A 15,053-nucleotide genomic window follows, 5' to 3' on the forward strand; every position below is an offset into this window, starting at 1 on the left:
CACCTATACTTTAATTTAATTACTCAAACAAACAATTATGTGCTTGGTATAAAATAAATGAAAAACATTATAAATTTATGAACCTATCAATACCTAATTGTTCTTATTTCTTAACTTCTAGGTAATACAAATAGGTACTTATTCATGAACAAAACAAAGACAAATGTTAAAAGAAAATGAAAATTCAAACTTATTTCTTAGTACATACTTGGGTACTTGAGTATTTAACAATACCTAGCTATATTTATTCTAGACACAACTTTGTTCTCAAGTAATTGAAAGTAGGACCAGGTAAACTTTTAGTAAATATATCTGCAATTTGGTCTACAGTAGGTACATATACAATCTCTACCATATTATTAGCTACATTTTCTCTGATAAAATGGTACTTTATATCAATGTGTTTAGAACGTTTTTGATTAACAGGATTTTTACACAATGAAATACAACCTTGATTATCTTCATACAGTCTAATAGGAGGACTTTCTAAATCAATGTACATTTCAGTTAAAACAGATTTAACCCATAGACCTTCTGTTAAAGCATTACAAATAGCCATGTACTCAGCCTCTGTAGAAGAGAGAGCAACTGTAGGTTGTTTACGTGAAGCCCAAGATACTAAGTTATTAAAGACAAAGAATGCAAATCCTGTTGTAGATTTCCTGTCTTGGGTATTATTACCCCAGTCAGCATCTGAATAGCCTGACAAGATACAACCTACATTTTTCTTATAGACTAATTTAACATTCAGTGTACCTTTTACATATCTAAGCACTCTTTTTAGCATTTGCCATACAATTTCATTTGGGTTATTTTGAAAACGACTCAAATAATTTAGGGCAAAACTCAGATCAGGCCTAGAACCTAACATAGCATACATAAGACTACCAAGTAATAATCTATATGGCTTATCAAAACAATTATTATTTTCTTCATCCTGAGTAATCTCATTTCCTTTCACTTCCATAGGGGTTTTTACTGGATTACAATTTTCTAAACCAAATTTTTGAACCAATTTTCCTAAATATTTTGATTGTGAAATATGTAACTCATCATTGCTTCTAGTAATGTCTAAACCAAGAAAATTGCTAATACTTCCCATGTCCTGCATCTGAAATCTCTCCAAGAGAGCTGACTTAACCTCATTTACTAGACACAAGTTTTCAGACACGATTAACAAATCATCTACATATAACAAAAGATAAATGATTTCCTTGTTACTAGTATTAACATATAGGCAATAATCTGACTTACATTGTTTGAAGCCAAGAGACAAAATATGATCGTTGAACACTTTATTCCATTGACGAGGGCTTTCTTTCAGTCCATAGATACTTTTATTCAGTTTACATACAAGATTTTCTTCATACATATCTTCAGGAAGGTTCATGTATACTTCACTATCCAGAGTTCCATTTAGAAATGCAGTCTTCACATCCATTTGGTGAATGTGCATGTCCTTCTGATTAGCAACAGATAATAAAATCCTCACAGTATTCAGCTTGGCAACAGGAGCATAAGTTTCAGCATATTGATCGGTCATGTATCCCTTTGCAACCAATCTAGCCTTGTGACGCTTGGAATTACCTTGATCTCCTTCATTTTCCTTGATTCTGAACACCCATTTACTATCTATTATCTTCTTATCAGGAGGCCTTTGCACAACAGACCAAGTATTATGTTCTTCATGAGATTTGAGTTCTTCTTTCATAGCAGATTTCCATTTCTCGCTATCTGGCATTGAATAAGCTTCCTCGGCAGTGTTGGGAATTTCTTCAGTTATTAGTGCACAACTAGTATAAGTTTCATAATCATAAGACCATATTGGTGGTTTTACATTTCTCTTAGGTCTTTCATTAGAGTTAGTGTCATTTGAACTCTCATCTTGAATTTCAGGACTATCTTGTTCAATTTCTTGATGGTCCTTTTCAGGATTTGGATCAGATTGGCTATCTTGAATTGAGAATTTATCTTCAAAAAAGACAACATCTCTTCCAGTAACAATGTCTCTTCCGACTGGATCATATAATCTATAGCCATTTGGGCAATAACCCACAAACAGATATTTTTCTGATTTGGGTCCAAACTTTGTACAAAATTGTTTGGGCCTGTGAAGATAAGCTACACATCCAAATACACGCAACTTGGAAATATTTGGTTTGTGACCAAACCATAATTCAGCAGGTACCTTCCTTTCCAATGCAGATGTAGGACTCCTGTTAATAACATAACATGCAGCGAGACATGCTTCACCCCAGAGTTCTTTTTCATGATTTGACTCTGTTATCATTGCACGGGCCTTTTCAACTAGAGTTCTATTAAACCTCTCACTAACCCCATTCTGTTCAGGAGTATATGCCATTGTATATTCTATTTTGATACCTTTGTTGCTGCAATACCTTTTGAATTCATTTGATGAATATTCACCACCATTGTCACATCTTAGGCGACTTACCTTCAAATTGAAGTGAGTCTCAGCTTCAGATACATATTCTTGGAAGCATTGAAAAGCTTCACTCTTGTTTTGCATTAATTTTATCTGGGCAAAATGGCTGTAATCATCAATGAAGGAAATAAAGTACCTTTTCTCATTGAAAGTCTGTGGAGTGATTGGACCACAGATGTCAGAATGAATCAATTCTAAAGGTCTCTTTGCACGGATCCTTTCATTTTTATGTGGTACCCTTGTCTGTTTACTGATAACACAAACTTCACAATTTTCATTATTGTTTTTATTATCTAAGCAGATTCCATCTACCATGGTACACAATTTTTCCATATAGCCTTTGGACAAGTGACCCAATCTTTTGTGCCAGAGATTATTATCAATATTGCTTTCAGCAACCAAACTCTTGCTCATATCTAAAGGAAAGTTGAGATAAAAGAGCTTACCTTTCTTAACTCCCACTGCAATTGTTTCATTGTTCCTTTTGATAGTAACATTGTTACCTTTCATGACTGTTGTCATGTCCTTTTCCATAATCTTGTTGACTGAGAACAAGTTACATGTTAAATCGGGAACAAACAATACATCTTTCATTGTGATATTTGTAACAGTACCATCTACAATTGATTTGAGTGCAATGTCACCAATCATTGTTGCAGTTAAATTCTCATTTTTCTTTGCTACAGCAATTTGGACAGGGTTTTCCAAGTTTTTCAATGTACAGAACAATTTCTGATCATTACACATATGCTCGGATGCACCTGAGTCAATGACCCATTCTGTTGAACTACCTTGATCAGCACTTGCATCATTTGACATGAAAGTCATTTCTTTGTCCTTATTACCACTTGATAATGGTCTTTTGTTATTCACAAATTTCTTCTTGAATTTACAATCTCTCTTCTCCATCAACATGAATTTTGTTCCTCCATCTAGTCAATTCTAATTGTTTAAGAATTTTAATCGGATCAGGGACTTTGCCCTTCTGGATGTTATTCCTCCATCTAATCGTTTAAGAATTTCCAAAGGATCACGGGGTCTTTGCCCTTATAGTTGCCTCTGGGATAATGGATAGATCTGTCTGGCAACGCAATAGAAGTATGGAATGTGTCATCACTGTCATCAACTCCTGAAGAGTTTTCCTTAGATGACCGCCTGTGACATTCTGTGACATTAGCAGATCGATGACTTGTATCTTGTATTTGTAGTGATTTGTTATGTTATGTGACTTATGTGTTATGCAGACCTCACGATCTAGTGAACGCATTTTCTTCGTTTTAGTCTCAATATTTTTTTTAATTTTTATAGTTTTTTCTGAGATAATAAAAAAAAATTATGAGAATCACCAATTCCTTGACAAACCATGTTAACAAACCATTGGGAATTGGGGAAAGTATTTCGTAGGTATTGGAATTTCTGGACACCCGTTTCAACCATATGGCAATGAGACGTCAGGGTTGAAGGAGATTTTACTGGAGTTAATTATCAATCCAAACTGTATGGACAATTAACAGACGGATTAAGTCATTACGCTGCTGTATTTGAAGCCTGACGTCATCTAGCTAGCATTCTAATAGGAAGAATTCTAGCATTCTTCTTCGACTCATTGCAGTCACAGGGATATTTTGGGTTATGTTGTTAATTTTTTTTGTAGTCAATTGGTTAGGCATCTAAATGACAATAAAGTTGTGGTGAATACTTAAGTGTCGTCCAAAATTAAATAAGTACACTTCCGTGGAAAACAAGACAGCTTGCTAGCTATAATTGCGCCAAATAACGAAACTGATGGATGAAATAGGCGTCCATCAAAAGTTGTAGAACTTGGAGAAAATCTCCATGATCATAACAGTTTAACATTGTCTCAGGATATCAACACTCACATCCAGATCCAGATTTAAATCCCAAGTCCCATCACTTCCTGGCGGAACCCTTCTTAGCCTAAGGATGAAACGCTAAATTTTGTTCCTCCATCAACATGAATTTTGTTCCTCCATCTAGGTAGGTAGTCAATTCTAATTGTTTAAGAATTTTAATGGGATCAGGGACTTTGCCCTTCTGGATGTTATTCCTCCATCTAATCGTTTAAGAATTTCCAAAGGATCACGGGGTCTTTGCCCTTATAGTTGCCTCTGGGATAATGGATAGATCTGTCTGGTAACGCAATAGAAGTATGGAATGTGTTTTCTCTGACATTCTGTGACATTAGCCGATCGATGACTTGTATTTGTAGTGATTTGTTATGTTATGTGACTTATGTGTTATGCAGACTTGTGTCCTAATGAATTTTCATTCCTAGTACCTAACCTATCACTCGTGATTAGGTTATCTAGGGTATCAAGATGTCTTGCGAGTAAGCTGTCTACGACATGTACTTTCACACCACTCTTATCATCGGGATATACTTCCACACTACCTTTATCGCCATATGTTGGTCCATTCTCTTTCCTTTGTTCCTTACGACCAGTACCTTTGCACCTTCAGAGCATTTTTGTCATCACTTAGTCCTTCACGAGTCCTTTTGGCTGTCACAATACTCACACCTCCACAGAATTTTCGACGTCCATCGTTCTTCACATTTCCTTTCGGCTGTCACTTCTAGGACCATTTCTGTTCACAGTTTCAACACCTCAACCAAGGTTGGTCTTTGGTCCTTCTGTCACTTTTGGCTTGTCAATATACTCACGCCTTCACAGAATTTTCGAAGTCCTGCGTTCTTATTTCCTTTCGTCTGTCACTTCTAGATTCACAGTTTTCAACATTTCGGTTCACAGTTTCAACACCTCCTGATAATTCCGACCTTTCAACTTCGCTTTTCACCCTCCTGTACCTTTGTCATCAAGAAGACTTAGGTCATGCTGACAAGCTAGCTCAGTAGTCTTAGTACCGATTCCTGTACCTTTGTCATTAAGACATCCTAGGTGACCTGGGTTATATTGACATGTTATGAACTAACATCCAAATCTCTGACGTGACTTGCTAGAGTCGTGTTGAAAGAAAGTCATGTTGAAAGGCGAGTTTGATAGGACCGCGGCACACTTTTCAAGAGTACTATCTTTCCGCGGCACCATAGTTTGAGAAGCACTGGGTTAGAACGTAGGTTAGACCGACCATCGGAACACAACCCTTAAAATGGTCCAAAGCCAGCCTAGTTAATTTGCCTTGTTCCGCCTAGGGCGAACGTCATTCTAAACAGGAAGGTTCATCCTAAACAGGTAAGGTTCATATTCGATTTCCGCCCAGGGCGAACTATATCCCAAACAGGTAAGGTTCTTTTTCGGAACTTCTGCCTTTTTCCCATCCTGTCCTCCTTCTCTTAGATTTCGAGACGAGAAGACCTTAGCAGTAGAACAAAGCCTCTCCATCATGTTCACAGTCACAGCCGGTGTAGAGACTTTGTTCACAGTCGACCCATTTCTGGAAACTCTGGAAAGCCTAAGGATTTGATAATGATAAAGACCTCAGTAGTTACGCGTACAGTTCCCTCTATCAAATCTCGTAAAAAGGTACAGATCAGTAATTTTATTATTACCTGCTGACAGATAGTTGGAGCCGGCCGTTGTTGAAGAAGTGCTAGTGGGTGACATAAACGAAAAGGACTGGCGGCCGTATGGTTGAAACCGAAGGTGTTTTAGTGGAGGTAGCGTGCAGCCGGATGTGGAAGAGGGAAGCATACTGGAGGAGGAGGTCTTTACGCTGGGTGGAGGTGAATAGTCATCTGTGGACATGAAATGGGGGAGAGGGAGTGGTAAAAAAAATGGTCAAATCCCAAAGTAATGACATTTATACCTCAGCAAATGCTGATTTGGGGTCCAAGACTCCAAGTACAAAGTAACCTCGAGGCTTAGCTGTCCTTGTGCGTGCTAGATCGCGGATTTCATAGGGCAGATAAGGTTCGTTCTCGGAACCGCTGGCGTTCTTTTACCATGTCCTACTTCTTTTCGATTTCGAGACGATAAGACCTCTGTTGTTGTAGTTTCCTCTATGAAACTTCTTGAAAAAAGCACTCTGTTTGGTTGTCCAAGCAGGTAGGTATTACTCTACTCCTGTTTCCCACAAACCAAGGTGATAATTAAACCAAGTTAAACTCAGATTGTGGTCCCGGCCATCAGTCTTAAAAGAACCCTGGCCCTCGTAAGAATTCTATAGGGCTCTTCTAGATAACTAAAGGGAAAGTCACAAAAGATCTAACCAGGTCGCAGTGACATAGGGTGATTATTATAGCCGATGGCCCAACTTATACACCTGAAGCTACGACGACACAACGTTACTTACCTTGTGACGGCCACAGGTTACTGGAGTGGACATTGATATCACCGGACTGAGGGCCCCCGGTTGTGGACGACGGACTGGCGCTGGCAAAGTATTGCGGCAAGGTGGTGGAGTAAAGGCTGGACGGGGTGTGACTGTACATTGGACTGAAACAGGGCGGACATATCGAGAAATATTAATTTATTATTTTTATTTTATTTAAGAAGATTCCATTTATTTTTTATGCGATACAATTCTCTCAATACTTGTCAATAGGTAAATATTCAATAAATGGTATACCCAACCGTAAATGGTATGTGCCACGGATTTATTTATTTATTATGACCTTATTTATACTGTCAGCTAAGACTAAAAAGTTCCATCATGCCAACAGTCCGAATAGAATTAGAAAAAAAATTGTCAGGAACGACCGAAGCTATGGAAAGTGGAAATGCCGCTGAAGGGAAAAGGAGAAGAAGAAGAAGGAGGAGGAAAAGAAGGAGAAAGAGAAGAGGGAGAAGAAGAAGAAGAAGAAGGAGTAAAGGAAGAATTAAAAGACGAATCGAAAATAAAAATAACTATTGCTTGATAGTGTCCTAGTTATTCAAGTTGTGTAGGTACACTTAAAAATATCTAACGAAACCATTTTAATATTTTAGTTTAATTATGACCACTTGCTCAGCAACAAATGAGAATAAGTACTCGGAGTGCATACGTAGAAAGATAGAGAGAGAGAGAGAGAGAGAGAGAGAGAGAGAGAGAGAGAGAGAGAGAGAGAAGAGAGAGAGAGAGGAGGTTGCCAGGATGTGAAATGTGCTGATCAGCAGAACCCAGAATCAGGATCTGACCTGGGCTTTGGGTCCCTTGAATGTGAGATAGAGCTAAGGTAGAAACACACTACCATCACGTCACGTCACGTGAGCTCACGTGAAGTCAGAAAGATGTAGTTCAAAAATTTTCCATAATATGTTGTAGGCAATTTCGTTCTGGAAAGCCACACTACCATCACGTTACGTCACTTCCGGCCTCACTCAGGCTGGTTGAAGTTAACGTAAGGAGGCGGGTAGCTTGAAAAATGGATGGTAATACTCCCCCGTCACTAAAGAAGTCCCCCATCACTAACAAAGTACATGCAATTAGCAGTTATACAGCGTCTTTAAACCTGTATGAATCAAAAACAATATTGTGTAGTCCGTATCTTTCTGTGTCCTCAGGTTGCTGCGACTTCACCAACCCAAAACTAAAGTGTATACTGCTGCGCTTTGTCCTGGTCTCTTGGTCAAATTGTAAAAATTGAAGGGAAGGCTTGGATAACTATTATAACCACACTTAGAACACTAGTAACTAGTTCAGAAGGACACAAGTTCGGAAGAGGATCATTGGTACGTAAGTCCCCGAGTTCTACATGGTAATTTATTTTACGAGTAAGTTGACTATATTTCAGCAGGCATAGGCACCATTATGTTATACGACATAGTACCTATACAACATAGAAGAGTTCCCAATACAAAATAGAAGGGTACCTAATACCTATTACCAATACAAAATAGTAGGGTACCTACCAATACGACATAGCAGGGGCCTCTCAGGAGGGCCGGGACCAGCAGGTTTATTATTATAATTTTTATTTATTTTTTTAAAAGGTTTTTTTTCTTTTTTTAAGATGTTTGATATAGAGGAAACTGTAATTGCCAAGGTCTTGTCGTCCCAAAAACGCAGAGAGAAGGAAGACAGGATCGGAGAAAGCCAGCCGTTCCGAGAACGAACATTATCCGTTCAGGATAAAATCCGCCCTGGGGGAGACCTGGCGCTTACAAGGTAGACACGGTTGGTACAAGCTAAATAGGTTAGCAAGGAGAGGCCTATTGTTGGAATTACAACACCGGGGCACGATTAGCCTGTGCATGAACACTGCCCTGGTACATAGTAGGGTATTTAAGGTCCTTCTTATCAGCAGAAACTAGAATGGTCACTCGAATAATGCACGGGTGTGGGATACTAATAGAAGAACTGTGTCAGAAATAGTCACAAGTTCAGACGTAGTAAACCAAAAGGGGATCCTGAAACCCTGGGAACTTCTTATGGACGCTATCAGTATTTCACGGAAAAATTAGAATTCTCATGGACGCTATCAGTATTTCACGGAAAAATTAGAAAATCGGGAAAGAAAATGGGTATTACCTAAGTATTACACCACTTTTGCTTTTCTCTATCTATTTCAAGGAAAAATTAGAAAATCCGAACTGTCTTCAGACAGGAAATTCATTGATCCGGGATTAATTTCAAAAACACGATTATATTTTGATAAATAATAAAGGATCAAAATAAAGATTAAAATAAATGATAGATGAATCAAAATAACAATACGACTTAATGTACGACATAGCAGGGGCCTCTCAGGAGGGCCGGGACCAGCAGGTTTATTATTATCATTTATCATTTTTATTTTTTTTAAAGTTTTTTTTATCAAACATCTTTTTTTTTTAAGGAGGAAACTGTAATTGCCAAGGTCTTATCGTCCCAAAAACGCAGAGAGAAGGAAGACAGGATCGGAGAAAGCCAGCCGTTTCGAGAACGAACATTATCCGTTCCAGCTAAAATCCGCCCTGGGGGAGACCTGGCGCTTACAAGGTAGACACGGTTGGTACAAGCTGAATAGACTAGCAAGGAGAGGCCTATTGTTGGAATTACAACACCGGGGCACGGTTAACCTGTGCATGAACACTGCCCTGGTACATAGTAGGGTATTTAAGGTCCTTCTTATCAGCAGAAACTAGAACGGTCACTCGAATAATGCACGGGTGTGGGATACTAATAGAAGAACTGTGTCAGAAATAGTCACAAGTTCAGACGTAGTAAACCAAAAGGGGATCCTGAAACCCTGGGAACTTCTCATGGACGCTATCAGTATTTCACGGAGAAATTGCCCTATGTGGAGATCTTGGGAAAAGATGTAGATGGTGACTACCAACTCAGTGGTGTAACAGGTAACAGTGGAATCTTGCACTGAGCTGAGGGTGTCCGAACTCAGATTCCTTGATCTTTTAACCATGAAATTACCAGATCCTATTTGAATGTAACAAAATCAATTTACTGAAAGCTTTTCAAGTTTCAAAATCTTGTTCAGCAAGAGTTGGAAATCGAAGTAGAAACGAGGCAGATTTAGAAATCTAATATGTATATAACAAGCTGTTCCTGGTAAAAAGACCTTTAATTTGATTTATATGTCGACCAGGTTTGGATTTACACTTCCACTTTCGTGTTCCTGGTAAAAAGACCTTTAATTTGATTTATAGGTCGACCAGGTTTGGATAAGTCCTTCTAATATGGGGACAGACAGACAGACCACACCAAAGCTAATACAATAGTCCGTCCCTTATACTTTTTTTTATTACTATCGTAATATTAAAGGAAGGACGGGCTAAAAATGAATGTTTGTGTGTGTGTTCGAACTTTATGCCTGGCCAAACCGATCATCTGATTGCTATGAAACTTTGTCAACTTATTGCTTGCACTCCCGTGAAGGTTATAGGCTCTTTTCCGGTTAGTTTTTGTTAAGCTACGCCCAGCAAGACCACTAAATGGATGAGTGACATGAACGGTCATGCCTTAAGGATTTACTAGCAGATTTCGACTTGTGATTCATATTTTCTAAATATTCATTCAATTTTATGGTTAGATCCAACAATTAGACGAAGATTTGGTTCAAAGTGAGCTCCTTATATCAGCTGTTTCACCTTCGCCACTAGGACACTGGTGTTACATTGTGTACCTTTAGTGAAACATCCGTCACCAAGTACCATTCCTCTTCCTCTTCCGACTTCCTCTTTCCCTTATCGACGTTAGCCTACGCCGTGATTTATCGAAACCTATATCCACTGAGGATATTGATAACGAAATTCTTCGAATGAATGAGTGTGAGTCGCAATGAATCAGGAATCAATGAATCAAAGATTGATTCATCTCGAACGGTTGTGTTGTTCGACCATCCGACCATTTCTGCATTCAGCTATGAAACGCTTTCGAAGTTTTTGGCTTCAGCTATGGACCAACTCTTGAAGTTTGTGTAATTTTTGGCTTCACCTATGGACCGACACTTTAATGAACTTTGGGACTTACCAGATTTTTGGCTCCAATCTCTCTGATGTGATGTAAATTTTATTGATGTTCATTATCTGTGGACAACTTCACCCACAGTCAAACAAAAAGAGGAAATTGGTCGAATCGAAATTGAAAGTTCAAGATAGACACTTCTTGTTAAACAATACTTTGATTATTTTTGGATATACTTGTACTGAAATGCTTGAGTCTCTTAAAAGCTTCACCAGGAAAAAAAAATAATTTCACGATATCCTTTTGATAAACAATGAAAATCTACACTACCAGGACCCCGAAAAAACTCTAGAACCGCACCTTGATTTAATTATTATCAGTGAAATCTATTTGTCAAATTGTGCACAAAATCGTCTTAGTCTCACAATCTGATCAAATTATCAAACCAAATCACCAAAAACTTTACGAACGAACACCAAAAGAGATTACCAACAAAAATATCACACAAAAGAAATTTCAAAGCAAAATTCTGAAGTTTCCGAAATCGTACAATGGAAATTTCTCGAGTTTTATCACACAAAGAGACCTTTAAAAAGAAAAATTCTTGAGACCACACAGTGGAAAGTTCTCAAGTTTTATCGCAGAAAAAAAGAAAAATTCAGATCTGAGACCGTACAATGGAAAATTCTGCAGTTTTATCGCACAAAGAGAGATTGTTCTAAAGTGAAAACTATCCTGAACCACCACTCGGATCAGATAAAACTGACTGAGGCGATTCTGAAGGTCTATCTCCCAGTCGAGATGGTTTTGGATTTGCAAACGTGAGGATTTAATGCAAACAATAATGACTCTCGCTCTCGAATTGAAATATTTGCATCTAGGATTATGAATAATTGTAAACAAGGGAAGGCTGGTTTCACACGGTGAAAATCTGGGGATTGTCGTGACGGGGAAGCCCACTCCGAGGCTTAGTTGTAGGACAAGCAACCCTAAAGGCCGGGTTAATCTTATACGAATCTACGTCTGTCAAACCTAAGCCTATCAGACAATCTGATCGTGAATTTCCGGCATTAGACTACTAAAAGATCGGCCTGTTGTGTATAGGTTTATAGCTTCCCCTTTTGGGGGTCGAGTTGATTGGAACACATCACATGCCTTCATTCACACTCCATTTGTCAAGGGTCTAGGTTTACCTTGCTCTTGGGATCAATTTGAAGAAACCATTAGATATGAAATTTGTAATGATACAATAAGTTACTTTGGATTTGCAAACGTGAGGATTTAATGCAAACAATAATGACTCTCGCTCTCGAATTGAAATATTTGCATCTAGGATTATGAATAATAATTGTAAACAAGGGAAGGCTGGTTTCACACGGTGGAAATCTGGGGATCGTCGTGACGTGACATGACGTGACGTCACCGGAGAAGTGTGAAGAAAGCTGATTGGTTAAGCTTATAATACGATGGTTTCATGGTTTTGTCTAAGGGTTCACGGACGAAGGTTTGAACTTTCATGAGAGTCATCTGGTAGTCACGCCTGCCAACGAATGTATTGACCTAACAAAACCTTTTTCGGATAGGGCATTGTCCTAACTCGCTGCAGCCCATAGACATAGATGAAGGACAATCATTTGAAGAAGGAATGGGTTTGAAATTCATGATGACCTATGAATGGTGAATGGAGCTTAACCCAGCATATCATATCAATCCCAGAAAACATCCCGGGGTGGATTTTATCCTGATGTGGTAATGTTCGTTCTAGGAACGGCTAGCTTTCTCCTATCCTGTCTTGCTTCTCTGTTCGATTTCGGGACGATAGGACCTTGGCAGTTACAGTTCCCTCTGTCAAACCTTTTTAAACATCTTTTGTTTCGGCTGTAGGTAGGTGTTAAATATGGACTGAATCTTTTATATTGTTTCAAACGTCTATGAAGAATATGAAGATTTTTTCTCTCTCAGGTTGGCTGGAGACTGGAGCAAGGAGCTTGGTTGAGCTATGCTACAGACTCTTTGTCATTGCCCTGGGAATGTCATTGCATCTGACGAACGACAGCAAACCGACAAGGTTCAAATTCCAACTTTCCAATGATTCATTCTGACTGTGACCGTTCTGGGTTTGAAGATTTTCCTCAAGAAATAATACGATGGTTTCATGGTTTTGTCTAAGGGTTCACGGACGAAGGTTTGAACTTTCATGAGAGTCATCTGGTAGTCACGCCTGCCAATGAGTGTATTGACCTAACGAAACCTTTTTCGGATAGGGCATTGTCCTAACTCGTTGAAGCCCATAGACATAGATGAAGGACAATTATTTGAAGAAACAATGGGTTTTAAATTCATGATGACCTATGAATGGTGAATTGGTGAATGGAGATTAACCCAGTATATCATATCAATCCCAGAAAACATCCCGGGGTGGATTTTATTCTGATGTGGTAATGTTCGTTCTAGGAACGGCTAAAAATGTATAACATGCAAGTTGGTGTAGGGAATCATAACAATGTAATATTTGAAACAAAACAAGCATGCTTCAGCAAAAACAACACTGCGTAACCTTGTATTGTCAGCAGTAAAGCAAGGGGTCCCTGATCCCTCTCAATCTTAATAATCAGACATATTCACATTTAACTTTCTCCTATCCTGTCTTGCTTCTCTGTTCGATTTCGGGACGATAGGACCTTGGCAGTTACAGTTCCCTCTGTCAAACCTTTTTTAACATCTTTTGTTTCGGCTGTAGGTGTTAAATACGGACTGAATCTTTTATATTGTTTGAACGTCTATGAAGAATATGAAGATTTTTTCTCTCTCAGGTTGGCTGGAGACTCGAAGATGCTGATCAATCACGTCTCACCATCCTTTGGTGGGACGTTTTTCTTTCTGATTCTTAGAATAATACAGATTACGATCTACTGTTACAAATACCTACACATTCCTGAGCTAGTGAATTTTGCTTTGGTTTCAGTATAAAAACATAAAGAAATGAGCGATCTACTGTTACAAATACCTACACATTCCTGAGCTAGTGAATTTTGCTTTGGTTTCAGTATAAAAACATAAAGAAATGAGAAAAAAATCAAGACTCAATGAAAACAAAACCCGCAGTTTCTCTACCATTGTTGAGAGTTTTAAATCCAGGCAGAATTGCAACAGATTCAGAACGAGAAATCCTCCAGTCTGCCTTGGCATCAGCAGAAATGATCTTCCATTTGCTGATTTCAAATGGTGAATGGAGCTTAACCCAGCATATCATATCAATCCCAGAAAACATCCCGGGGTGGATTTTATCCTGATGTGGTAATGTTCGTTCTGGAACGGCTAGCTTTCTCCTATCCTGTCTTGCTTCTCTCTTCGATTTCGGGACGATAGGACCTTGGCAGTTACAGTTCCCTCTGTCAAACCTTTTTAAACATCTTTTTTGTTTCGGCTGTAGGTGTTAAATATGGACTGAATCTTTTATATTGTTTGAACGTCTATGAAGAATATGAAGATTTTTTCTCTCTCAGGTTGGCTGGAGACTCGAAGATGCTGATCAATCACGTCTCACCATCCTTTGGTGGGACGTTTTTATTTCTGATTCTTAGAATAATACAGATTACGATCTACTGTTACAAATACCTACACATTCCTGAGCCAGTGAATTTTGCTTTGGTTTCAGTATAAAAACATAAAGAAATGAGAAAAAATCAAGACTCAATGAAAACAAAACCCGCGGTTTCTCTACCATTGTTGAGAGTTTTAAATCCAGGCAGAATTGCAACAGATTCAGTGTGGTTTGTCAGAGCGTCGAAATGTGTGTGGCGGAAAAAGCTTGAGACCCAGGTCTCTGAGGCGGTGCGAGCGTCGTAGCTGGCCGAGGGAGGAAGGGAAGCCCACTCCGAGGCTTAGTTGTAGGACAAGCAACCCTAAAGGCCGGGTTAATCTTATACAAATCTACGTCTGTCAAACCTAAGACTATCAGACGGTCTGACTGTGAATTTCCGGCATTAGACTACTAAAAGATCGGCCTGTTGTATATGGGTTTATAGCTTCCCCTATTTGGGTTTGAGTGGATTGGAACATATCACATGCCTTCATTTACACTCCATTTGTCAAGGGTCTAGGTTTATCTTGCCCTTGGGATCAATTTGAAGAAACCATTGGATATGAAATTTGTAATGATACAATAAGCATTTCAGCCCACAATCATAAATGCTGCAATTGCCTTTCCAAATTTGTTTGTTTTCTCTGATTCTCTATCAGACTTTCGTCACTTGTGTTGTTTTCGTCCTAGAATTCCTGCGATGACATATCATGTGCATACCTT

At 38.7% G+C, this 15,053-nt stretch overlaps 1 protein-coding gene across 1 annotated transcript in view; it reads right to left on the bottom strand.

The window, feature by feature from the left end:
• The window catches only part of LOC103514055 (transcription factor GATA-4-like), a 37,174-nt gene extending 25,739 nt beyond the window's left edge, over positions 1-11,435 (bottom strand). Inside the window, exons 1-3 of the mRNA XM_008478923.3 lie at positions 10,814-11,435; positions 6,719-6,861; positions 5,976-6,161 (exon numbers count right to left, since the gene is read on the bottom strand). Of these exons, the coding sequence (XP_008477145.1) occupies positions 5,976-6,161; positions 6,719-6,861; positions 10,814-10,866 (382 nt within the window). The 5' untranslated portion in view covers positions 10,867-11,435. The remainder of the gene's footprint in view (positions 1-5,975; positions 6,162-6,718; positions 6,862-10,813) is intronic.
• Between the last annotated feature and the right edge of the window lie 3,618 nt (positions 11,436-15,053).

This window comes from Diaphorina citri, unplaced genomic scaffold (genome assembly GCF_000475195.1).
Source record: "Diaphorina citri unplaced genomic scaffold, Diaci psyllid genome assembly version 1.1 scaffold1073, whole genome shotgun sequence".
NCBI classification, from domain to species: Eukaryota; Metazoa; Arthropoda; class Insecta; order Hemiptera; family Psyllidae; genus Diaphorina; species Diaphorina citri.